Source organism: Balaenoptera acutorostrata, chromosome 17 (assembly GCF_949987535.1).
Source record: "Balaenoptera acutorostrata chromosome 17, mBalAcu1.1, whole genome shotgun sequence".
NCBI lineage: Eukaryota > Metazoa > Chordata > Mammalia > Artiodactyla > Balaenopteridae > Balaenoptera > Balaenoptera acutorostrata.
The window spans coordinates 38042167-38069809 of NC_080080.1; the positions used below are offsets into that span (position 1 = coordinate 38042167).

At 36.6% G+C, this 27643-nt stretch overlaps 1 protein-coding gene across 3 annotated transcripts in view; it reads left to right on the forward strand.

The window, feature by feature from the left end:
• Positions 1-27643, forward strand: part of STK3 (serine/threonine kinase 3) — a 301708-nt gene that overhangs the window by 27858 nt on the left and 246207 nt on the right. For all 3 annotated transcript variants that reach the window (XM_057532260.1, XM_057532261.1, XM_057532262.1), the window contains exons 2-4: positions 4909-4989; positions 11304-11432; positions 24106-24220. In XM_057532260.1, coding sequence (XP_057388243.1) covers positions 4909-4989; positions 11304-11432; positions 24106-24220 — 325 coding nt within the window. The remainder of the gene's footprint in view (positions 1-4908; positions 4990-11303; positions 11433-24105; positions 24221-27643) is intronic.

A 27643-nucleotide genomic window follows, 5' to 3' on the forward strand; every position in this document is an offset into this window, starting at 1 on the left:
CCTTCAGCAAGATGTAATCTTTTTGCTTCTGGAGGGTCTTGCCCCAGTGTTGATGTCTGCTGACTAATGAGGGTGATGGTTGCTGAAAGTTGGCATTGCTGTGGCAATTTCTTAAAATAAGACAACAGTGAAGTTTGCCACATCAGTTACTCTTTCTTTACCGAACGATTTCTCTGTAGCATGCAATGCTGCTTGATAGCATTTTACCCACAGTATAACCTCTTTCAAAGTTGGAGTCAGTCCTTTTAAGCCCTGCTGTTTCATCAACTAAGTTTCTGTCATATTTAACATCCTTTGTTGTCATTTCCACAGTCTTGATAGCATCTTCATCAGGAGTAGATTCTATCTCAAGAAACTACTTTCTTTGCTCATCCATGAGGAGCAACTCCTCATCCGCTAAAGTTTTATCATGAGATTACAGCAATTCAGTCACATCTTCAGGTTCTACTTTTAATTCTAGTTCTCTTGCTGTTTCTACCACGTCTGCAGTATTTTCCTCCACTGAAGTCTTGAATCCCTCAAAGTCATCCATGAGAATTGGATTCAGCTTCTTCCAAACCCTTATTGATGTTGGTATTTTGACCTTTTCCCTTGAATCATGAATGTTCTTATGATTGGTAAATCCTTTCCAGAAGGTTTTCAGTTTACTTTGCCCAGAGCCATCAGAGGAGTCACTATCTATGGCAGCTGTAGTCTTATGAAATAACATCTTTTAAATAATAAGACTTGAATGAAAGTTGAAATTGCTCCTTGATTTGTGGGCTGCAGAATGGACGTTGTGTTAGCAGGCATGTAAACAACATTACTCTCTTTGTACGTCTTCATAAGAGCTCTTGGGTGACCAAGTGCATTGTCAATGAGCAGTAATGTTTTGAAAGGAATCCTTTTTTCTGAGCAGCAGTTCTCCACAGTGGGCTTAAAATATTCAGTAAACCATGTTGTAAACAGGTGTATTGTCATCCAGGCTTTATTATTCCACTTATAGAGCACAGGCAGAGTGGATGTAGCATAATTCTTGAGGACCCTAGGATTTTCAGATTGATAAATGAGCATTGGCTTCAACTTAAAGTCACCAGCTGCATTAGCCCTTGTTCTGTGAAGCCAGACATTGACTTTTCCTCTCTAGCTATGAAAGTCATAGATGGTATATTCTTCCAATATAAGGCTGTTTCATCTACATTGAAAATATGTTGTTTAGTGTAGGCACCTTCATTAACTATCTTAGCTGGATCTTCTGTATAACTGCTGCAGCTTCTACCTGAGCACTTTCTGCTTCACCTTGCACTTTCACGTTATAGAGATGGTTTCTTTCCTTAAAATCCATGAACCACCCTCTGCTATCTTCAGGCTTTTCTTTTGCCACTTCCTTACCTTCTTCTGTCTTTATAGAATTGAAGAGAATTAGGGCTTTGATCTGGATTAAGCTTTGGTTTAAGGTAATGTTGTGGCTGGTTTGATCTGTTGAGACCACTAAAACTTTCTATCAAAGTAAGGCTGTTTTGCTTTCTTATCATTTGTGTGTTCACTGGAGTAGCACCTTTACTTTTCTTCAAGAACTTTTCCTTAGCATTCACAAGGGTAACTGTTTGGCACAGGAGGCCTGGCTTATGGCCTTTCTCAGCTTTTGACATGCCTTCTTCACTAAGCTTAACCATTTCTAGCTTTTGATTTAAAGTGAGAGATATGTGACTGTTTTTTTCACTTGAACACTTAGAGTTGTTGTAGCGTTATTCATTGGCCTAATTTCAATATTGTTTTGTCTCAGGGAATAGGGAGGCCTGAGGAAAGGGAGAGAGATGGGGAATGGCCAATTGGTGGAGCAGTCAGAACAGAAAACATTTATTAAGTTCATTGTCTTATATGGGTGTGGTTCATGGCACCCCAAAACACATTACAATGGTAACATCAAAGGTCATTGATTACAGATTACCATAAAAATATAATGATAATGAAAAAGTTTGAAATATTGTGAGAATTACCAAAATGTGCCACAGAGACACAAAGTGAGCAAATGCTGTTGGAAAAATGGCACCAATAGTCTTGCTCTGTGCAGCGTTGCCACAAACCTTCCTTTTGTAAAAAACTTAGTATTTGCAAAGCACGATAAAATGAGGTAGCCTATATAGACTTATTCTGGTAGGCGGTTGTTACCTTGTAGATTGGCTCAGTGCTTTTGAAGCCTGTTTTTAAGCTCCTTTTGGGAGAGTCTAAAGTAAAGTAGCGTTTATGTTTTGGTAATGCAGTCTCTTTTCTAAAACAAGGCTGTTCTGGGATGTCTACTGAATGTCCTTTGTATTCTACGAGTTCACTTAAGTGTTGATGGTGGGAAAGATTCTCAGCCTTTTGTGACCTCTGGGAGTTGTTCTTTTTAAATCTCCCTGGTCGTTTTTTTCTCTTAGGAAATTGATTTTGTTGGGTTTTGTAGAGTGTTTTTGTAAGCATGTACAGGTTGGCATTCAGCTAAATAGTCAAGGGAGCTCCTAGGTAGATTGATGGACCTGTTTCTCTGCATAGCTCTTTTCTCACAGGTATTCTGTAATGCGCATTTTATTTGCCTTGCCTCCCCAAACTCCCATCTTTGTTTCTTCAACTCAGCAAAATTGCTGGGCTCTGTTGGGTTCCCTGCTCCCTGTGCTACATTTTGGACATAGCCTTTAGATCTAAAGCTTGGGTGATAGTAGGGCTTATCTTATTTCTTTCCCCTTTCTCATGGATCTCTGTCCTGAAATGTCTGATATCTAATATCTGAAAATAGTTGCTTCCTATATTTTTCTGAGTTTTTTAGTTGTTTACAGCAGTCAGATAATTCTGGATCCTCTTACTTCATCGTCTTACTTCCTTGCGGTCAGAAGTGGAAATCCTATAATGGACACTTTTAAATCTTTAAGTTGTTTGAACTTTCAGTAGCATTTGAAAATGGTCAAGTACTCCTTTCTTGTCCTTCATGATCTCATTTCCTAAATTTTGATGTTTTCCTGGGATCTCTTCTTGACCCTTACGGCTTCTTAGACATTTTCCTGATGATTTTATCCCTTCTCAAGTCTTCAGGCTTCATCTGTGTGCTGGTGACACCAAAAATGACATTGCCAACTCAGATCTCTGCTGGTATTCATATATACAGTTGGTTGCTGGAAATCTACATTTGGATGAGAGGAGTTAAACCCATCTTATTCCCCTCCAAACTTTTTTCTGGTGTTCTTTAGCTTAGTAAATAACATTACCATCTAGTCATTAGCTTAAGCCAAAGGCTTATTAAGAGACATTCTCAACTCCTCTCTTTCTCGCATCACCCCATATTTAATCAAAACCACTTTCTGTTGACTGTGCCTCTTTAATATCTTGATCAGCTTATCCTCTCTCCATTCTTACTGCCACTACTATACTCTTTGCATCCATATTTTGAATAATCTCCTACTGGTTTCCCTTCTCTACTGTTGCTTACTGCATGTCCTTCCTCTGGATTACAGGGGAAGTGATCTTTTTAAAATAGAGCTCCTTAACATGGTTTACAAGACTCTTTTTAACCTGACCCTTTTTAATACATCCTGGCCACTTTTACTTTATTCTTTCTGAACTATTTTTGGTCCTTTATACATGATACTTTATTCATACCGAATTATTTTTGGTCTTTCAGACATACCATGTATAATGCTTTTCATTTCTTACTTCTAGATATTTCTGCACATGCCATACTATGGATAACTTTAAAAAAAGCAAAAACAAAATAAAAAGACATTTCTCTATGGCAAATAGTCAAGTAGACCATAAAACTAAAAACTCATACGTGAAGTCAATACAAGTGAAAATATTTGCAATGTAAACAAAGACCAGTTTCCCTTGTATACAGATAAGAAAAGGACCAAAAACCCAAGAGAAAAATGAGCAAAGAACATGAATAGATGATTTGTTTCATATTATATTAAAAGATGCTCAACTTCGCTCATAGTAAGAGAAATGCAAAATAAATCTTGTCTGAGTTACAAGTTTTCACCTAATGTATTGGCTGAAATATTTGGTTCAATACTATGTAGGTGGAATTGTGGGAAAAGACGCTCTCTCATATATTACTTGTAGGAGATTAAATTCGTATAAGCCCCCTGGTGGGCAGTTTGTTAATATCGATTAATATACATATATATTAATATCACATACAATTATAGTAGATAAAATATACCATAATATAATCAATCAACAATTTTAATAATTACTATATAGTTATTATTGATCTTATATTAAATTTATATTGTGACATATGGTTATACTTACAGTACATGTGCTTATTTATCAATATATATACTTCTGTATTTGTGTGTGTTTATATATTCCCTTGACCTCACAGTTTCGCTTCTGGGAATTTATCTTAAAGATATATTAGCACATGTGTGAGTTGACTTATGTATAAGCTTATTTATTGCAGTGTTGTTTATATTAGCAAAAGGGAACCTAGATATCCATAAGTAAAGGATCGGTGAGTAAGAGAGACTACATCTTTGCAACAGAATAGGATGTAGATGTAAAAAAGAAAAGAATGAGGGTGCTTTCTATGTATTTATGTCATAGAGATCTCCAACATGGATTTTATGTTGTCAAGGAAAAACATAAAAGTATATAACAGTGTGGATAAAAAAGACTGTGTATAAAATGCTATATTGTGTGTTAAAAAGGGGGAGAAATAAAAATATATATTCATATTTGTATAAAGGTTTCACAAGAAGCTAATAAAAGTGCTTATTCTTTGAGGTGTTTCTGGGAAGATTAAGAACAGGGGTTGGAAGGAGACTATGTACTGTATACTTTTTTATATTGATTGATTTTGAACCATTTGAGTATATTGCCTCTTAAAAATAAAATTAAAAAATTTATGAAAGATCTTAAGGAAAATATTTTTTCTGTTCTTTTTCTCATCAGTAAGCTAAAAAAGCTGAGTGAAGACAGTTTGACTAAGCAGCCTGAAGAAGTTTTTGATGTACTAGAGAAACTGGGAGAAGGGTAAGTACAAAAACATGAAAGTAGCATTTAGATAATGACAGAACAGTTATAAAATACTGTGTAAGATTAGTCTTTCACTAGAGTATATTTGATTGAATTGAGTAGTAAGAGTATAGAGGGAATGTACCTGAACATAGTGAAGGGCCATATATGACAAGCCCAAGCTAACATCATACTCCGTAGTGAAAAGCTGAAAGTACAGGAGAACTTCCAGGATAGTAAAAGGCACAAAACACAATTAAAACAGCTTAGACCAGCAAGAATAAGGAAAAAGAAATAGAGAAAACAAAAATATAAAGTAGTAAGCTAAATGTAAGTTGGAAGGAATAAAGTGAAGTACATTTTTCACTAAATGTCAGTTCTCTCATAGACAAATTATTAGGGCTAATTAAAATGCAAAACCTAGCTATATGCTGTTTATAAGACGCCCGTGTAATACAAAGGGTAGATATATAGTGGTATTTCCTATTAGAGATATCAGATAAGAAAGAACTAATCACACCAAAAAACAAAAAAGAAAGCAGGAGTGGTAATATTTATATCAGGTAAATTAAAGTTAAAAGATCTTGAGTAAAGAGGGGTTAATATTCAAATGAAGAATAAAGAGGGATATTAGGTAATGACATAAAAGACAGCTTATAATGAAACATATATGTGTCAGTCGCCGTGACAATTAAATTTCTGAAGGAAAGCTATTAGAAACATCAGGGGAATCTAATAAAAACGTATTCATGTGAGAGATTTTAATATATCTTTTTCTGAATTGGACAGAATAAGGAAAAAAGAGAAAGGACATAAAGGGATTAAGTATTATAATCAACAAACTTGATTATATATATGTGTGTGTATATATATACACACACACACACCATATATATGGTATGTATTTATACTTACATTGATATAACTATTCTTGCCTCCCCCCCACCCCCAGTTTTTGGTATATTCATGGACCACTGATTAAAAAAAACTAACAAAAAAAACCCAACAAATTCTAAAAAAAGGGATTTTTCAGGTTACATTTCTAATTATAGTCTACTAATATTAGAACTAAATAATTACAATATGATAAAACCCACACTTATTGGAAATTAGGAAACATAATCTGAGGTAACCTATGAAGAGGAAATTGCAAATTATCTAGAAAACAATGAAATAGAGAACAAATCATACTAATATTTATGGAATCCAGCAAAGCTGTAATTAGGTGACCATATTTAGTTTTAAATTTCTTTACTACTAAAGAAGAAAGACCAAAAAGTAAAGAAGGAAGGAAGGAAGGAAGGAAATAAATAAATAAATAAAATAACTTAGTGCTTATTTAAAGAACTGAGAAAAATAATAAAATGTACCAGAAGAAACTAGAAATAGAGAATTCATGAACTAAAAAGCTGAAATTAATGAAATAGAAAGTAAAAAAATTAGAAATAATATATGTATATAAAAGATACTTCTTTGAATAGGTCATTAAAATAGTTAAACCTAGTTCTGACTTTGACTAAAGAAAAAAGACCAAAAATAATTGAAGATTTGGAATAAGAAAGAAGATACAAGCAATGATAAAGAAATGATTTGAAGAATTAAAAGACTACTAAATGCTGCTCTATGAAAACTCATTTGAAAATCTAGAAGTAGATGATTCCATACAAAATATGAATTGTGTGAATTGACTCCCAAAGAAGTTTAAACTTAGATATGTCAATTACCATAGAAAAGATGGAAAGGCAGTTAAATATCTATCTATTAATTAAAAAGATACCAGCTCATGATATATGTACACATAGCTGATTCACTTTGTTATACAGCAGAAACTAACACATCATTGTAAAGCAATTACACTCCAATAAAGATGTTTTAAAGGAAAAAAAAAAATATCCCAGCTCATAGCAGCAGTATTCACAATAGCCAAATGTGGGGATGTCCATCAGTTGATGAATGGATAAACAAAATGTGATATATCTGTACAATGGAATATTATATAGCTATTAAAAAGAATGAAGTACTGATACATACCTCAGTATGGATGAACCTTGAAACATACATTCAGTGAAAGAAGCCAGATACAGAAAGTCACATATGATTCCATTTATATAAGGTATCCAGAATAGACAAATCCATAGAGACAGAAAGCAGATTCCAAATGATTTGGACCTAGATAAAGGTGGTAAGGATTACACAACATTGTGAATGCAGTACACTTTAAAATGTTTCAAATGGTGAATTTTACGCTATGTTCATTTTACTAAAAAAAAAAAAAAAAAAGTACCAGCTAAGGTTTATCCAGTCATTAAGGGACAAAGAATTGCAGTTATTTTTATGAAGCCAGCATAACTTTAATCAAAATCTAGATGTATGAAAAAAGAAAACTGTAGTTCAGCCTTACTTTGCTACCCATTATGATTACCATGCCCACCTTGTCTCAGATGGAAAGACATTGTCACTTCACTTCTTAATGGATCCCAACATCCGTTAAATTTAGGGAACTTATTTCAGTGTTGGCATCTCTGTTACCTCTGACCTGCACTATACAGCTTTCAGCGACACCAGTAACGGGAGTATCCTCTGGACTCTCTCAGTGAGCATACTTAGAGGGTGGGCCAGCAGGTCACATGGTGAGATATCGATTCTAGTATTCCATCTGCTTGAGCCTTTGATCTCCTTCCTCTGATGTATAATGAGGATCCCTGGCATCTCACTTAATGTGGGCCATTGTTGAGTCTGGGTTTTAGTTAACTAGCTGAGCAGACTGTTAGGGACACTCTCAACTGTTTGTTAGAAGTAAATTCCTTTCTCCCTGGAAATCTTAGAATTCCTTCCCACACATACTCTTTAGGGTTCTGCTAATAAAAACTGACAAAATCATGCACCTCTTTTGGTGTGACTAGTAGGTACTCTTGGGTCAGATTTTATATTCATTCCTCTGGTGTCTGTGGGAATTTGAGTGTAATTATAGGTCTGGAACAATGAGAGGTGGTGGTGATGTAGTCTGGGAAAGGATCTGCATTTCCCTGAAAGGCAATTCCCTCGAGTAAGGTCTTATAGAGTCTTCAGGCATCATGAGGTTAATTTTCTCAGACTAGGGGATAGGGTTGCTTTTGCTGACAAGGGAGACTTGGTAGGGGTTGGGGTTTCAGGTATTCAGATTAGTAACAGTCTACGTTAATATCCCAATACCAATTCTCTGGGTACCTCTCTTTACAGTTAAAAACCTAACTTTAGCATAGTAGTCCTGGTGCTGTTGTGAATTCAGTTTGCAATGTAATTCAGCTTCCAGCAAGATTAGACTTTGAGTTTGGGTTTCAGAAGTCTCAGTCCTGGGCATATAAGAATTACGACTTTCTTTTGGGGCATTCAGAAGTTTTCTGGGTCTCTTAGCCTTGGGCTGGCAGTTTAAGCCCTGAGCTTGTTATAATTGTTTCGTGACTTTTCCAGCGTAGGCAGGAGCAGCCATTCCATCCTGCAGTCTTCGTACCCTTATTTTCACTGTGACATTCAATTCATACAGTTATTTGGTCTTCTAAAGCTTTGCCTAGACTCCAGGCAACTAAGGATAATAATTTAAATAATTGTTTTGCCCCTAAATACCATAGGCTATCAATGTTCTGTTTGTCACTTGTTTTGAAGCCATCACTGTATTCAAATCTAAGAAAAAACTAATCCAGGATTCCCATCTTTAAGATTCCTTCCCTTAGAACCAGTTCCTTCCCCAAAAGTATTGGTACCAGGACATGGTTAGGAAAAGAAAGGCTACTCTGTGTACTCTGGGTTTAAAGAGTTTATTATGAAATTTGGGGCTCAAATGACTTGTGGAAGGGCCAGGGATGCAAAGGTCATGGACTTTGTCACTGAAGGTCAGAGAAGCCAGTGCTGAAGATCTCAGCCTGGAGTACTGAAGTGGTGTTTCTTAGAAGCTCACCTGGGATCTGCTGGAATCCTTAAGAATCTTTGAGAAGCTCGCACCAACTATCTTAGTCTGCAGCAGCAGCATCTTGATTATCAAAAAGCTCAGCAAGAAGCCACTGTGTATCTTGTATCTGCTAATGCATCTGCTACAGCTAAATTTGGAGAATGATAGTTTCTCCTCAACTTTTTGCCATTCAGATTTCATGCATTGTCAAACTCTTAACTGGGATCCATTCAGGGAAGGGAAATCTGGGAAATGTGGTTCCCAGTTTTCCTCCTTTGTAGTGGCAAGAAGACCTTAGAAGGGACTGATGGCGTTGCTTAACTGACAATAGGTAATCTAGCACTGAATTCTAGATTAGCTTTTGAGGGAAAAAAAATATATGTATACACACACATACACGCGCACACACACACACACACACACACACACACACACACACACACACACACACACACAGATATGGCTTCTAAGGGGAGATGCAGATTTCCCCTGCTATCTGAAAGTAGAGCGTTCCTATGAAACCTTTCGTAAGTTGAAATGTTGTAAAGCAAACAAGCAGTTACCTTATGACACGTCTTGCTAACGGATACACAGAATAAATTGAGATAAAGCACAGATGCTCACAGACACAGTTCAGAGCTATGGCAGCGTGATGCTGAGGTGCTGAGTGCAGTTTCCAGGGGATGAGCTTGGCGCGGCCGCTCTTGCTGCTCATGGTACTTTCTCCCTCTGTAATGGCTCCTGCAGAAACAAACGTTGAATGCTGTTTTTGCTTTTCACCTTTTTTTGTAAAAGGGTAAATCTTCGAATTTCTTCTGGTTAGCGAAACAGGTACTAATCCAGGTGTTTTGTAAAAGCGAAGGGGTGTAAGGTGAACTTTTGAAAAGTGGGGTTTACCTGTGTGTGTGTGTGTGTAAATTAGGACTACACACACACACACACACACACACACACACACACACACACACACACACACACACACACACACACACACACACCCAAAGGTGACTTTGGGTATCAAACTAAATTAAATTACTTCAGAAAGCCCAAAGAAACAGAGGATAGAATGCAATTCATTTTGTTAAAGTAACTGCTTTGTCACTCATTTTTCACTTTTTCACTTATTTTAAAAGATTGTAAATTTGAAATGATTCTGCATAGCTTCCTAATATTAGGAAACATTCCATGTCTCTAACGGCTTGCTCTTCTTTCTCTTCTGTAGAAATAATGTAGTAAGGAAAACATGATCTTTGGAGTAAGAATATGTTTGAATTCTGGCCTTGCTGGTCACTGGTATCTGAGTCTCTATTTCCTCATCTTTTAAAATGGCTATAATAGTATTTTACCTCACAATTGAGAGGGTTGAATTTGATAATGCTTGTAAAACATCAAGCATAGTACCTGACTTACAACAAGAATTTAGTAAGTGATAGCAGTTTTTACCTTGTCTTCTAATTCATCTCAAAATACAAATGGCTTCCCTCTCTCATTGTTCTTGCTTTTTAAGACACATAAATATTTAATTGGCAATGTTTCAAGAGTTGTAGCAGAGACAGTTTTTGAACAAGTGGCCATTAGATCCTGTTACTCATTTTATTTATCTGTGCGTGTGTGGTCTTGCTCTTGAGGAGAAGAAGATAGTGAAAGGAGCATTTGAGAGACCTTGGATCTGTGACTTGGCGGGGACCAGATTTCCTGCTTCTCTAACTTTGGTGTTGTGTGGTCCCCAGCTGAAGATTTCAGTTGCTCTTAAGCAGTCTGAACAGACATTGTACTTTGATATTTTGGGGATGATTTTGTTGAAGATGATGAGATCAGCCTTTTCTTCTAACATGAGACTTCGGCTGTTTTTATTCTGTGTTTCATTCTTTTAACTTCTACTTATGTATCTTCTTAATGCTACATTTGTTTGAGCTGACAAACCGTAAGTCTATTTCTTTCATTCATAAGAAAATCAGCAAATCTTTTTCTATTAATTTGATGATTTTAGTGAATTTTAAGTCTATAATTGAAGCATTAAAGCTAAGATATAATTCACTTTTTAAATTGTTTACTTTGATTTGTCACCATTAAGTAGTATTTTAAATTAGAAAACACTACATGGATACTATATATAAAATAGATAACTAATAAGGACCTACTGTATAGCACGGGGAACTCTACTCAGTACTCTGTAATGGCCTATATCTAAAAAAGAGTGGATATATGTATATATATATAACTGATTCACTTTGCTGTACACCTGAAACTAACACAACATTGTAAATCAACTATACTCCAATAAAAGTTTTTAAAAAATAAAATAAAAAAAGAAAAGACTACATGTAAAAACTCATAATAGACCATTTTTTCTCTAATAGTTATGTTTGAAAGGGGAAAAATAAAGAAATGTCTTGGTTTCTTTTAGGTCTTATGGAAGTGTGTTTAAAGCAATACATAAGGAATCTGGTCAAGTTGTGGCAATTAAACAAGTACCTGTTGAGTCAGATCTTCAGGAAATAATCAAAGAAATTTCCATAATGCAGCAATGTGACAGGTATGTAGAGATTTTATTTCTTTACCTTCATTTTGATAAGTTTTGCTAATAATGTATAATAAAATGTGTTCTTTGGTCATTTGTTTAGTTTTCTCTTCTGACTTCCCATCGGAAGGGAGACTAATCTTTCAAGGAAGATGAGAATAGCTTTGTAGGGTTGTCTTTAGGACTTTCAGCTCTAAAGCAGAAATGATATTATAAAGCAAATGTAGTGAAAGAAAATACTCAAGCCCTTTTCTCATTTTCAGGGAAAATTTATGGGTGAGAATTAGTTTTTGATATTAAGGAAAAGTCATTTAACCATCCTTTTGATTTAATTGTTTTTACTAATTAAAAGCAGTCATGTCTTATGTAACTCTAATTTATTCAACAGACATTTACTGAGCATCCCTAGTGGGCCAGGTACTGTGCCAGGATCTAGGAATATCAAGGGAACTAAGACATTGTTTTTCTTCTTGAGGGGCTGGTAATCTCGTTGGGAAGACAGATACTTAAGCAAATAGCTGTAGTACAGCACAGTCATTATACTGACTGGTACATGAGGAGATGTGAGAACAAGGAGGCAGGGCACCTACCTCAGCCAGGAGTCAGGAAGTCTGGAATGCAGAGGAAGAGTAAATTTGGTGAGGAAATAGAGGGATGAGAGACTGTAAAAAGAATTAAAGGTAGAAAGGTGAAAAACAGCTCACTGTTATGTGCTGTTCTGACAAGGTTTAGAATTACTGCAGTGGAAAGTAAGAGACAGAGTGATATGAAATGAGTTTGGATAGGTAAATGGAGCTGATCATGAAGTATCTTATATACCCTAGTAAGTAGCCTGGCCTTTATAAGGGATGCAGAGTGTGTAAATTAGGACTGTGTTAGGCCTATAGTTACTTAATCAAAGAGAGATTTATTATTCTCCCTTTATAAAAGGTCTAGAGATAAGGTTAATATAGCAGCAATGAAGTAACAACTGTGATAGGCTTTTTCTTATACTGTGCCATCCTTAGCATGTGGTCTTTGTTCTCATGCTTATTATCTCATGGTTGCAAGAGAGCTGCTCCAGCTCCAGCATTTTGTCTACATTCCAGACAGGAGGAAGAAGAGAAGAAGTGGGAAAGGGCTTTCCCAGAAACCCTCAGCTTATATTTTATTCATCAGAATTGAGTCACACGGTGACTTAGAGCTGGCGAACTTAGGGGAGTCTGGACACATTGTCATCCCTAATCAAATCAGGGCCCTATTAGTAAGAGATCTATGGAAAACTTCCTTTTCCAACAGTATATAAGATACATATATTGTAAGCTCTTTGGTTAATGAAGTGACCGATAGTCCTAGAGGAACATTGTTGCTTGGGTCTGTTCAGTTTTACTCTTCTTTATTGTGTGCTGTGTATTTAGATTATATTACATATTTTCCATGAAGGCCATATAACTGGAAATTCAAGTGGTTATAGAAAAAAAGTACATTCCTCAGCTCCCAGGTCAAAATATATAATTGCAGAGTTTTCCCAGACCTCTATTAATTTGGTAACTTGATAAGAAGGTGGTTCGCATAGTTTGATGTAGATAAGGAAAGATTGACCATAGTGTAGTGCTGGGCTCTTCAGGTGCTTAATATATATATATATTTTTTTACATTTCAGTTAAACCATTGAGTTTTTTTTTTTTAATTAATTAATTAATTAATTTTTTGGCTGTGTTGGGTCTTCGTTTCTGCGCGAGAGCTTTCTCTAGTTGCGGCAAGCGGGGGCACTCTTCATCGTGGTGCGCGGGCCTCTCACTATCGTGGCCTCTCTTGTTGCGGAGCACAGGCTCCAGACGCGCAGGCTCAGTAGTTGTGGCTCACGGGCCCAGTTACTCCGCGGCATGTGGGATCTTCCCAGACCAGGGCTCGAACCCGTGTCCCCTGCATTGGCAGGCAGTTTCTCAACCACTGCGCCACCAGGGAAGCCCCAGGTGCTTAATGTTTGCATGTTGCTATTATTATTTTATTATAATGGTTAAAAATAGTTCAGGTACTAATGTTGTGCTTTAGAGATTTTAGTTGAGTGTGCTCTAGGAAGGGCACGATGTCTCAGATATTACCCATTATACATCTCCTAACCTTTGTGCATCTTGGTACCCATCAGCTCTTGCTCAGGTTTCTGCAACAGCTTCCTGTATGTTCACTTTGTCTTTCATTTTTGCCTACTCCAACCCATTTTTTTCCCTGAAGCTAGAGTGTTCTTTCTAAAATGCAAACCTAATCAAGCCATTCTCTGTTTAAAACCCTTAAGTGGCTCCCCATTGCTTAGCTAGATCCTGTCTCCTAAGGATGGCATACAAGGGCCTTCATGATCTGGCCAGTGCTTATGCTTCCAGGCTTCTCTCTTACCTGAGTTTCTCTTTTAAGCACCTGTTTACTTGTATTCTCTGTCACCTGACTCTTAAACTCTTTGAGTTTGGGATTATGACTTACTAAGTGCCCTTGGATCCTGCCACATAGTGGCTACTCAAGTATTGACAAGTATTACTAATTCCTGCCTGGATGACTCAACTGGAATATCCAGAAGCAACTTTACATTTAACATTCTAAAACCAAAGTTTTAATTGTTGCAGACAAGCCTTTCAAATTCCTGTTTTGTTAATAGCATCATCATGTACTTAGTCTTTCAACAACAAAACTGAGAATTCATCTGTTTCTTGTTCTGATACCTCTGATGACACTAATTCTTGTAGAGTCTCCTTCTGAAATGTCTTCACTATCTTTATCCTTTCTTCACTCCTTGAGAGAAGGAATCATATTTCTTAGCATACATCACAATGCCTAGCACTGTACTTTTTGTTGAATGAATGTGAATAGATATGGTATGGATAAGGAGTATGTGAAAGAGCATTGTTGGTTGAGAGGACCCTAGGGAAATCTGATTGTTGTTCTTGTTATGTACTTGAAACTACTAAGGGGAAAGAAAAGTAGTGAATTAAAGGGGTAGAAAATGTGAATAAATTCTAGAAATTTTGTACCACTTTGTAGCAGAATGCCTTGTACATAGTGCTTCTCAAATATTTGTTGAATGAAATGGTAAAACAAATATTGATAAAAAAATGGATCCTGTCTTCTAGATTTCACTTTTATATTCATACTGAACTTATGAAATAGTGAAGGATCAAAAAACAAAATTGGTTGGTTAAAAGATCCTAAAAGTGCTAAAAGATAAGGTAAGTGAAAAACTGGGAAATGGCAGGAACAAGCATTACATGTTTAGCTACTACTTACTTGTGTTAATGCAGATGTGTTAATGAGAACTGGCATAAAAATGATTTGGAAGAAAACAGTACAAATTGAAAAATTCCCACATAAAACAGTGGAATTTTGGTTAGAGAAAATGAAATTTGTATTTCTGAAATTGATATATTTTCTTAAGTCTATGCAGCTATTTGGGCATTTGGCAAATTGTCTTGCTTTCTACACTCTAAAAAGAGATGAGAGGGTGTTTTAACTTTTTTTGTTCATTTTAGTGAGTACTGAACGTGTTCAATACTGCATTTTGGCGTAAATATTTGAGGGAACCCATCTGGATTGTTTATTGTTGAATCTTCTGTGTCTAGTCCAGTGCTTGGCACAGAGTAGGCATTCAGTAAGTATTTGTTGAATGTTTAAATCATAGAATGTTGGTGCTAGACTAGACCTCTGTAGGTGTACTTTATTTTTTTAAAATTTTTTCATTTATTTTTTATTTTTTGGCCGCACCCCGCGGCATGTGGGATCTTCCCTGACCAGGGATCGAACCTGTGCCCCCTGCAGTGGAAGCATGGACTGTTAACCACTGGACTACCAGGGAAGTCCCAACTGTAGGTGTACTTTAGTTAGAGTTTTTCAAATGTACTCTGCTCTAAGGAGGTGCATCTAGGGGTATTTTCCACAAACAGTGAAGAATTGAGCAGAGTGAGAAACTTAGCCCTTGCTTTTATCTTTTTTTCTATGTTGGAGCTCATTCTAAAATTTTATTTGAGAAAAGACTTCTGGTGCTAAAGCATAATTAAGAACTATCTTATGGGTACAGAAAATGAGACCTAGAGATTTTACATGAATTGTCCTAGATCATAGCTAGTTAATGACTAGGATACTGTGAGGACCCACATTTGCTGACTCCAGGGCCAGTGCTGAAGAAAGCAATGTCTATACAATGATTCCAACAGTTCAAAGTAAAGTACTCATTCTCAAGGCAGTGCTAGAGATGGAGGCAAGAGCTGGTCAGCAATACTTTTGAATACTATGTGCCAGGTCATGTGGATGTAAGGGAACCACAACTGACACAGCTTCTACATTCCTAGTACTGACACTCTAGAGAAAGAATTTCTCATATCTAAACCAAGAGAAATGTGTTGTTAATACATGCATCAGGGCACACAATTATTCACCTAATTTATTTTATTTATATATATATATATATATATAATATAAATTCAATATATATATTATGTAAAAAAATTTATTTGACTAATATACTGAGTACCTACTCCTGACGGTAGCCCTTACGTGCTGCGCATAAGACATATAACAATGAATGAGCCAGACTTTGGAAGGACTTTAAGTCAGATGCACAAGACAGATGAATGGACAGGCTGTTTCAGTATAGTGTGATAAGAGCTCTGATGGGGTAAATATGGGGAACTGTATGGGTTGGAAGATGTTTGTAACGCCTCACCATTGGGGATTCAGGGAAAGCTTCCTCAGGGAGATCATACCCAAGCTGAGTTCTAAAGGATGACTTAGATTTACTAGGCGAAGAGGAGAGGCGGTCCATGTGGTAGGGATAGTGCATTTCTAGCTTGCTTGCTCAGAGGCTTCTTTCTACCAGAGCAGCTCCCGTCCCATGTGTTCTGTTTGCTGATGTTTCTGGGTGAGATTCCATTTGAACACTGTTTCTGATGAAAAAAATAAATAAATAAAATTGAAACTCACCATACTGAAGGATTTGTGATTAACTGTGGCAGTTTTTATCAGTTCATCTATATGTATTCGTTTTTGGGTGGGCCAAGAAATAAATTGCTGTGATTTAGATTTATATTGGAAACAATTCAGTTTTCATAGGAGAATATTCATGTTGCCTTTGTGAAAACACTGTATTACCCCTATTAAGTTTAGAACACTATTAAGATGGTAGAAGGATGTTAATGAAACGTATGTAATGAAAAATAGCCATTTCTTTAGTATTTTAATTATCACATGCTTATAATGGCAACATTAGAAAATATTTGCAAAAGACTTATCTGATAAAGGAGTGTTATCCAAAATATACAAAGAATTTAAAAAACTCAACAAGAATACAAATAATCCAATTAAAAAATGGGCCAAAAACCTTAACAGACAACTCACGAGAGAAGATATACAGATGGCAAATAAGCATATGAAAAGATGCTTCACATCATATGCCATCAGAGAAATGCAAGTTAAAACAATGAGATACCACTACACACCTATTAGAATGCCCAAGATCTGGAACACTGACAACACCAAATGCTGGTGAGGATGTGGAGCAACAGGAACTTCCATTCATTGCTGGGGGGAATGCATAATAATACTGCCAGTGTAGAAGTCAGTTTTTGACAGTTTTCTTCCAAAACTAAACATACTTTTAACCATATGATCCAGCAGTCTGGCTCCTTGATATTTACTTACGTCCACACAAATACCTGCACATGGATGTTTATATCAGCTTTATTCATAATTACCAAAACCTTAGAACCAGCCAAGATGTCCTTCAGTAGGTGGATGCATAAACTGTGGTACATCCAGACAATGGAATATTATTCAGCACTAAAAAGAAATGAGCTATCAAGCTATGAAAATACATAGAGGAAACTTAAACGGATATTACTAGTGAAAGAGGACGATCTGGAAAGGCTGCATATACTGTATGATTTCAACCATATGACATCCTGGAAAAGGCAAAACTTTAGAGACAATAAAAAGATCAGTGGTTGCCTGGGGTTAGGAGGGTGGGGGGGATGAATAGGTAGAGCAGTGAAATTACTCTGTATGATACTATAACGGTGTATACAGTTGAAACCCAAAGAATGTACAACACCAAGAGTGGATCCTAATGTAAAGTATGGATTGGGTGACAGTGTTGTGTCAGTGTAGATCCATCACTTGTAACAAACATCCCAGTCTGGTGGGGGGGTGTGGATAATGGGCAGGCTGTGCACGTGTGGGCGCAGGGGGCATATGAGAAAGCTCTGTACCTTTCACTCAGTTTTGCTGTGAACCCAAACCTGCCATAAAAAATCAAAGTCTATTAAAAGATACCTTTAGCAGTACACTATTTTCTTCAATTAAGATGAAATTCAAGTTAACATAAAAATGTTAATTGACTTTTAGACAGGAAAAATTAACATTTGAATCTCTATAAGAAGCTTAAACAATGATTCAGTCCAAATAACTTGTACCACAGTAGTGCCTATATAAGGTGCAAATACATAAGGAAGTTTGTAGTGCTTTTTCTATTTTTTTCCCTCTGGTTTCTCTGTTTTTTCCTCACTTCTCTTTTTATACTAATATTTTGAGTTGTGATACTAGAAGAAGACCGTTAGAATAAGGGTTTAGGGGGGATATGAAATGGAGACAGAGGAATGGCAAGGGTATGATACATTAGGCATGAGATGAGAGGAAGCCAAAAAAGAAAAAAAAGAAAAAAAGAGAGGAAGTAGTTTTATTGGGTTGAAGGTGTTAAATAGGGGAAAGGGAATGAATGGGACAGGAGAATGAAAGGTAGGGGAATGGCACGGGGGAAGGGAGTAGACTGTGCCTCATGAGTTTTGCCCCAGTTGTCGAGGCATCGTGTTTCACCTTTGCTTCCTGGTGTATGCTGTAATTGGACTTGCATCTTCCATGTCCCTCCACCCACTGGAATTTTCAGAGTCGCATTTAACTATTTAACTGTGCCAAGAATACATAGAATTGCTGGATTCTCGTATGTCCTGTAAGTCCATATGGTGGCTTAGTCAAGATTCCTAGGCCTTATGGCTGAACTAAAACTTCGTGTTGCTTAAAATTATAAGTAACACTGAGCTAGTGTTTTGAAGCAAGCTCTCTCTGCTTCCTCTCCAGCCTTTAATAATCAATGTGTGGTTAAAAAAATAGATGTTAGTGTATCTAAATAATTGTACGGTTAGCTAACTTGCCCACTAGTATGAACACTATCACCTTTGGCCCCTGACAATCCTGCACTGGATAATCCTCCTTAAAGGCTATTTGATTGTATTATTTTCTTGCATAAACTCCTTCATGGGTTCCCCATTGTCTGGACTGCCTTTTCTTCTTTGTCGCTGAAGTCTACGAACCTTTCTCCCTAGCATCTGCCACTAGGCTATGTATGTTGTTCAGTGAATGTTTGTTGATTATTTTTATATGATACAGGAATGAATTATGAATGAACAATGTCTGTGTCAGTGGAAACAGACTGGCTTAGAAGTCCCAGGTCTTGAACTCTCTGCTTATTTGTTTCTGTGTTTGTGATTTTTCAAAGTGTTGGCTGTAAAGTGTAATCTTTAATTTGCCAGTCTTAAATTTATATTCAGTGTGCAGTTGAAGGGAGACACAGTGGATAAAACACAGTAGAAAACTTGCCTACTGTCTTCTAACTTGTCAGTCTATATCATAATCAAATTGTGTTGAGTGTACCTTGAAAATATCTCTTGAATTTGTTTTCTACTCCAAGCCACGATCTGCTTTTTAAAATGTAGGTTTTATTATTATTCAGGTATAATGAGACCAGCATATCAGGAGATAGATTGTTATACTTCCAGATCTGAGAAGGGTGTGGGTGAGAGAGGGGGACCCATACAGGGAAGCACCAGGGTCAGTTAGGAGGCAGAGGGAGTGGGGGAAATGTGGGCAAGAGCCTTTATTGTGGTTTCTGTGGGAAGGAATGGGTGAAATTGAGTAAACAGGTTTAGGATTGGCTAGATTGAATAATTTCTTTGTGATCTGGGGCTGTCCCTGTTTGTCTGGTATAAGGCCCTGGGGTGATTAGGGCTGGGAAATGGTGGCCCTGGAGGTAGTTGAGAGCATGAAACTCCCGATTGGCTTGTTTGCATGTGAAAGGTACGCTCACAGATGCTATCTCTAGGAATTAGCTAACCCTGAGAGAGGAACAGTGGAGACTTTGTCAGTAGGCCCCAGATGTCAAAGCAGCACAAATATAGAAAATAAAAAGATACACTTAATACAATCTCTTGCATGCACAGACCAACAGAACCTTCTAACTGGTCTACCCGTGTCCATATTTGCTTTCCTACAATCCAGCTTTGAAGCAGTAGCCAGAGGAATCTTAAAAGTATAAATTACATCATGTCATTCCTTTGCTTAAAATTCTTCTCTTGAATATCTGTTGAAGCCCAATATCCTTACCTTGTTTTTGAGGCCCTTCGTTATCAGCTCCTGCCTCCATCTGCAACTACATTGCGTTTTACTAATTTTTCACTCACTTTATTCTAGGCATACTGATCCCTTGAAAATGATTTGCTCTTTCTCTCCTCAGGGCCTTTGTACAGACAGTTCTTGGTACCTGAATGCTCTTTATAACTGGTTAACTTCTAGCCGACCTTTGACTCTAGCTTAAATGTTATTTCTTTGGGGAGGCCTGAATTAGGTCCCTTCTGTTAATTTTTCTGTGACTGTTAATTTGTTTACTTATTCATTCCTGTTGTTTGTGCATACAAGGAGGGAGGTACTGAGGATAAAATGGAGAGCAAGGCAGATTGGCACCTATCCTCATGGAGCTTCTTTTCTTCTAGGGGAGGCAGAGAAAAGTCAATGACAAAACAATTATAAGATGTTATAAGTGCTTTAAAGTATTGATGCAGAAGATACCAGAGGATGACCAGTAGTAGGCCATTATTACGTATAAACTTTGGGGTTTAAGCATTTCTTTCTTTTCCAAATGTAATTTGTAATCCACAGCCACCAATGGAGGGGGGATATTTTGTTGTTAAAGCTCACCCATGTCTACTTTCAAAGTTTTTTCATATACGCCAGTGCTTCCCAAGTCAGGGGCTACCATGGAATATGTGTGCTATTCCATTCTTCCATATGAACTAGGAACAGTTTTATTTGCAGAAATGATGAATGCAAAATAAAGTCTCAGCCAGTTTATCTCATAGCACTCCTCCTTCTTTTCTTACCACAGTTAGTAATTATATTTACTTGTGGATTTACTTCTCTAATACCTGTGTATCTCTTGCTGGTATGTGCTAGAGGAGAGTCAGAATTGTGTCTGTCTGGTTTGTCTGGTCTAATGCTTGGCTTGAGTAGAGGGTCAGTGAATGAATGTTGAGTGATTGATAGAAACTGTATTCGGGTGTGTGTCCTTAACATGGCTGTTTAGGTCTATCTGCTTAAATATTTTTCTAGGTTAAAATTATTGAGGCCATTTTTTTTTTGAAAGATTTATTGATTGATTGATTGATTGATTGCTATGTTGGGTCTTCGTTTCTGTGCGAGGGCTTTCTCTAGTTGCGGCAAGTGGGGGCCACTCTTCATCGCGGTGCGCGGGCCTCTCACTATCGTGGCCTCTCTTGTTGCAGAGCACAGGCTCCAGATGCGCAGGCTCAGTAATTGTGGCTCACGGGCCTAGTTGCTCTGCGGCATGTGGGATCTTCCCAGACCAGGGCTCGAACCCGTGTCCCCTGCATTAGCAGGCAGATTCTCAACCACTGCGCCACCAGGGAAGCCCGAGGCCATTTTTTTTTTTTTTAGAAATTCACGTTCTTTTATTTATTTATTTATTTATTTATGACTGTGTCGAGTCTTCGTTTCTGTGCGAGGGCTTTCTCTAGTTGCGGCAAGTGGGGACCACTCTTCATCGCGGTGCGCGGGCCTCTCACCATCGCGGCCTCTCTTGCTGCGGAGCACAGGCTCCAGACGCGCAGGCTCAGTAATTGTGGCTCGCGGGCCCAGTTGCTCCGTGGCATGTGGGATCTTCCCAGACCAGGGCTCGAACCCGTGTCCCCTGCATTGGCAGGCAGATTCTCAACCACTGCGCCACCAGGGAAGCCCCCGAGGCCATTTTTAATGATATAGAATTGTTGGTCTTTGATCCGTTTACTTGATTGTGTATTAGAATGGGCCACAAAATATTTTTTGAAGAGAATTTTACCTTTCCCCAAAGGTGTTGCTTCGACTCACCCCCTAAAGAGAGCTAGAGCTGCCCTTTTATGTAGCTGCCCAGATTAGAATCTCTAATTTTCATAGCTGTCAGTCCTACCCTTAGAATTGCTGATTATTTAGTGTAGATTGCAAGATAAAATACGTTTTCTTTGTGCTTTTCAGTGAACATAACCTTCAACTCACTGCTAATTTAACACCTTTGAAAATTTTGAATAAGAAAATTAATATTTAAAGAAGTTTTCTGAAGGATATGTCATCTATCTTCTGGAGTGAATCTTAGCTGTGGGTGTATATCAAAGTCACCTATAAAGGTTTTAAAACATCTGCTGAGTTAGAAACTCCAAGGTGTGGGGTCTGGGCCACAGGTGATTCTGATGCACAGCCAGGTGTAAGAGCAGTACTTCCTATAAAGGTTTCTACACAGGCACTCATAACCCAAAGAAGTGTATGTAAAGAAAGCTTTTTTATGTTTCCCTGTAAGTTGAAGTTTTGGCTCTATAGATTAGATTCATTTGTAAACAAACACTTTTAAATGGTTTAGTGAATATGAACTCTTAATAATACTTTCCATTCCCAACACCTAGCAAAGTTGAGTGTTGTCTGCAGATTTAAGGTGTGAGATGGGGATTAACGAGAGATGTGGGTAGAGAGGTAGACTTTGAAAGGTCATGTATGTGATATGAAGCAGTTCTGTCTTTTTTTCCTTTGGTAATGGAGAGCCATTGGAGCTTTTTTTCTTTTTTTTAATCAGGAGAGCAATATGATTAGCCTACTTTACTTTTGTTTTAAAGGAAAGTTACTTGTCAGCTATATGGAGCATAGATTAGAATGGGGGAGAAAACTATGACAAGGAGACCGAAGCAAGTCTGTGCAAGAGGAGCAGTAGGGATAAAACAGGATTGAAATCTAGCCCTGTAGCTACCTGTTTTAGTTTAAGCCCTTAAGCTCTAACCAATCTGCTCTACCCTTGGCTTCAAGACTTAGTTAAGATTGCAAAGGCTTTACTGAGAAGTCTTTCCCCAACCGTCTTCTCTTAATCTCTTCTTTTGGTAGTCTCTTTATGTGGTCTTTTATAGTACTTTCCATTTTTCATTGTTCTTTTTTGCTTTTTTGATTCCTATGTCTTATTTATCTTATACTGATGCCACTTTTCATGATAGCTACTTCTAGATAGAAATATCTATTGAACAAGTTGTTCCCTAAACATGCCATTCTTGGTTTTTCCCTTGCCTTTGCTCATGGTCTTTCTCTTTTCCAAATCTTCTTATCTCTCTTCTACACCCATATCTTGAAGTTTTAACCTTTTTTCCATAATTCAAATTCCACCAATTCTGCGAAGTTCTCTAGGTTGACTCTGCCATGGTCACTTCTACCTATGAGCTCTTCTAGTATTTAAGCTGTGTACTACTTTATGCTTCCTTGTATTTTTCATCTTTTTATGTATTCTGTGAATGTGGATATTCTGTTTTGAGTTGAGCAAGATATTTTACACATCACTGTATATAGCATACCCTGAATAAATATCAATTGTTACGGTCATTTGCCCCATTCTAAGTTTTCCTAAAAACAACTCGGCTATCAACATAGTTTATTCTGCTCTGAAACACATGAAACCTCAGCTCAGAAATATTTTAAATTGTCAATAATTATAATTATCTGAATTTAAAGCAAAAAAAATTATAATTATTTTTCTCCAGGATTTTAAAGGCCAAAATACAAGAGAATTTAAAAAAAAATTGTTTTGGCCTCATTGAAATATAAAGTATTGAAATGTAAAGTTGAGTGTTAATATTTGACTGAATGCAAAATCCTTTAGAAGATTTATATATATATATATTTTTTATAAGTTTATTTATTTATTTTTGGCTGCGTTGGGTCTTCATTGATGCGCGCGGGCTTTTCTCTAGTTGTAGCGAGCGGGGGCTGCTCTTCGTTGCAGTGCGCGGGCTTCTCATTGCGGTGGCTTCTCTTGTTGCAGAGCACAGGCTCTAGGCGTGTGGGCTTCAGTAGTTGTGGTACGTGGGCTCAGTTGTTGTGGCTTGCAGGCTGTAGAGCGCAGGCTCAGTAGTTGTGGCGCATGGGTTTAGTTGCTCTGCGGCATGTGAGATCTTCCCAGACCAGGGCTTGAACCAATGTCCCCTGCATTGGCAGGGGGATTCTTAACCACTGCGCCTCCAGGGAAGTCCCTAGAAGATTTATATTTAAAATGCTTTAGTTAAAGGAAAATATTTTCATTTGTTCCTTATGTTAAAGAGTATGTCCTTTGCCAAAACAAAGCTTTATTTTCTTGGGAATCACTCAAAACATTTGGACCTCCTCTGGTTTGTAATCCTGTTAAAATTCATCCATGAATTAAAGCCTAATTATACACAGTTGGTGAACCCTACATAGATACAATTCCATGTACAATAATAGTTTACTCATTAAGTTTACTTATTGGAACATTATGAAATGTTGAAAATATTTTGAATTGGGATTAAGAAATAATTTTATTTGGGAATTAACTGAGTTTAATTGTCTATATATTTTTCTTTAGCCCATATGTTGTAAAGTACTATGGCAGTTACTTTAAGAACACAGACCTCTGGATTGTTATGGAGTACTGTGGAGCTGGCTCTGTCTCGGACATAATTAGATTACGAAACAAGACAGTAAGTATTTTTAAATTGTTTTGCTAATCTCATTTGTAAAGATTCATAGTTTAGAATCTGACTAGGTAGTGTTTTGTTACAAGAGAAATATTAGTGTGAGAAAAGAAAAGGTTTTGAAGTGTAAAGGGATCTAGTATGAGGTGTGAGAATCAGTCAAAGTCACAAATTTGCCATTTGTCATATGGCAAATACAGGAGTCATATGATGGTTTAATTTATTTATTAGGATAATTTTTGGTTGGTCACCAAGAAACTACCATGGCACTCCTCTTCTTCATTTGGAATCAGTGTGCATGTTCTTTATTAACATGAGTTCAGTAAGTTATGGCTAGAATTTTATTTAAAGTTCATAATATTCATGGTATTTCTTTATCTTGTTTTTTGCATTATAACCTATGATTGGTAAACAGTTGAAGTTTTATGTTTCTGAATCTTAAAAATAACTGAAAAACAATTTTTGTCTTATTTTCCCAAATATTGTCAGGGTGTTTGAAAGTAATGGAGCTAGATTATAAATTTTTTTTTTCCTGGTAAATTCAGCTTTGTGAAATTTGTTTTTTAATAATAACTTTTTATGGCTATGTTTTAACCCGCAGTAAAAGAGCTGTTTATAAAATTGTTTAGGCTAGCAATGCACCTAGTTTCCTTTCATAATTTATGAGGACAAAGTGACCTTTTTAAAATCTGTGAATGACTAAGAATAATAAATCAGAGAAATAATTTGTAATTCCATGAGACAGTATCCCAATTACTATATGTCTTTATTACATGTAGTCAGACATGTTTCAGTAAAATACATTCAGAAAAATACTTAACTACTTGAGTCAATTCGTGGTTAACCAGAATCATTTTAAAGTTTGATTGGGGAAGCACGTTGTAAGTTTATCCTACTAATTTTTTTTTTTTCTGTTAGAGAAAATAAAGTAAATAGGATTTCTTTTAAAGGAAGTGAGATAGAACCTAAAATAATCCCTGTTTTGACAAAATAGGTTAAGTGATTTGTGACATTCCAATTATATACTTTAGAATTTGTATGGTGCTTAACTAACATTTATGTAAATCAGATGACTCCTGAGTGGCAGAACAATGCTTTAATTGAAGATAATTATACTCCAGTTAGAGAAGTGTTTTAAAAACGTTCCAGGGCTGAACTCAGTGTATTTGGTATTTAAAATTACCAAGTAGGAATATGAAGTAAAACTGAGTGAAATGGAAAATCTGTTTTCTTTATTTAAATGCTAATGTTACCATTTTGAGTACAGAGGAAGAATATGATCCAAGTACTTTATTTCTTGTTGCTAATAAATACAAACCGTGAAGGTGTACTGCAGTTCTAAAAGCTAGATATGGATGGGATCATTATCCTCAGGAATCTCCTTCACCAGTTATCAAAGGAAAGATTTTATCCCATTTGCATTCTTTTTTAGAAGACAGAATCCACCTAACATGTTTGGGGATCATACATTTGGAATAGTCTAATTGTTATTCTCACAGACGGTTTCCCTTGGGCTTGGGGAGGCATGGAAGGGTCTGATTCCCAGATACAAGAAGAACCCAGAGCTGCACGAGATGGCTCAGGAGTTGTGGGTATACTATCTCTGGGTGTTGCCTTGATAACAGCTCCTGTTAAATCTCAAGAATATTCTATGCTACTTATGCTACTTTTCCTTCATTTATGTATTATTTAAAAAGAGTACCATTGTTATGAAGGTTGGCAGTATACGGGGATATGTATCATCCTCTTTTTTTTTAAAAAACACCTGGAGATTGTAAATATTTGATCATTTTATAGGAATGTTCAATGGAGTGATAATCTTGATTGTTTGAATTTCAGAGGCGTGGCTGTTACTGATTGGCTAGCTTTCAAAGATGTGACCAGTGAAACAGTTGTCCTTATCTATTAACACTCACTCCAGTAGTTAATTGTTTTCATGGTCACGAACAATCAATCTTTTTCTAAGAGTATGGGAACTTTTTTTTTTGGCTTTATATGCTCTTTTGTTTTTTGTTACATGCTTTGTTGTTTCTTTTAATTCTATATACATTTTATTTTTATTTATTTATTTTTTTAAATTCTATATACATTTTAAACAGCACAAGGCATTCTTATTATTATTTTATATTGTCAGTGTTTATATTTATACTTTTTATTGCTTTTTACTCTTTTCTGCATTTCTCAGTTGCCTGAACAGTGTTCTTTAGTGTTTCCTTATATAAGGGTATGATGGTGTTAAGAGCTCTCTCTTTTTTTTTTTTTTTGTATGAAAATGTTATCTCACTTCATTTTTGAACGATTCATTTGCTGGATAAAGAATTCTAAGTTGGCAGTTTCTTTTAGATTTTTGATTTGTTTTAAGAGGAATGACTCTTGGAAAACCACCTAAGTAACACACTTTTTGTAGAATTATTCTTGTCTTTGAAAGAAATCTCATGGATGAACTATTCTGGATTTTCAGTTCGATTGCTATCTCTTTTTTGATCAGGTGTTTCTTTGAAAATTAAAGGCACAGGGAAGGAAATCTGACTAAGATTTGTATTTTGGTGTTTTGGTATATGCTTTTGCCTCAACTGCTCCCCCACCTTTGAGTGTTTCCCCTACCCCCCAGTCTTTGCCTAGTGAATTTGTATCCATGAAGGACCAGATCAAATATCACCTCCTCTTTGAAACTTTCCCTGTTTTCCCAGGTAGTTTCTTATCTATTTGGTAATTGGTTGATTAATGAATTAGGTAAGTCTTTATTGCATATTCACTCTTACATAAAGAGTACAATAAATTCTAGCTGCCATTATTATTATAATTTTTACTGTTATTATCTTACATATTTTGACTGCTAGGTAGACTGAGCATCTTGTCATATGTGTACTGGCTCTTTTATTTCCTTTTTGTGCTTATCCTTTGCCTTTTGTTGTTGTCGGTGGTGGTGGTGTTTTTCTTACCAGTTTGCAGGTTTGCTTGACAGTTTGCTAATAGTTTTATGAGTACTTCACATTTCATTTTAAAAGTCAAGAAGCCAGTTATCTGATTGTCAGCATAGATATTAAAGAAGGAATTTCAAAATATCTCTTTCAGCGGTTTTATGCCCTGACCTATACTTTTTCTTTGGGAAACACCTAGGAAAAGATAAAGGCATAGAATTAAGTTTGGGGGTTAACTAGAACTCCCAATGATTGGAACTGAGCCTGAGTAGCAAAGGGCTGGGATTGGATTGTTGGCAGTTGAGCTGATAATGAATGGTAATTGTGGTAATTAATGGTAGTAGTACTAGGGGTAGGATGAAGGTGAAACCCTCCTGTATTCCGGTGTGTGATAAAAGTTTCTCTGAGTCTTCTGGTTGCATTTAGAGTAAAAATTACTGTTTGGTTAGTATTCATAGAATCTTTCAGTTTATAAGTATTGAAGGATCTATAAGTAAGTGTATGTGAG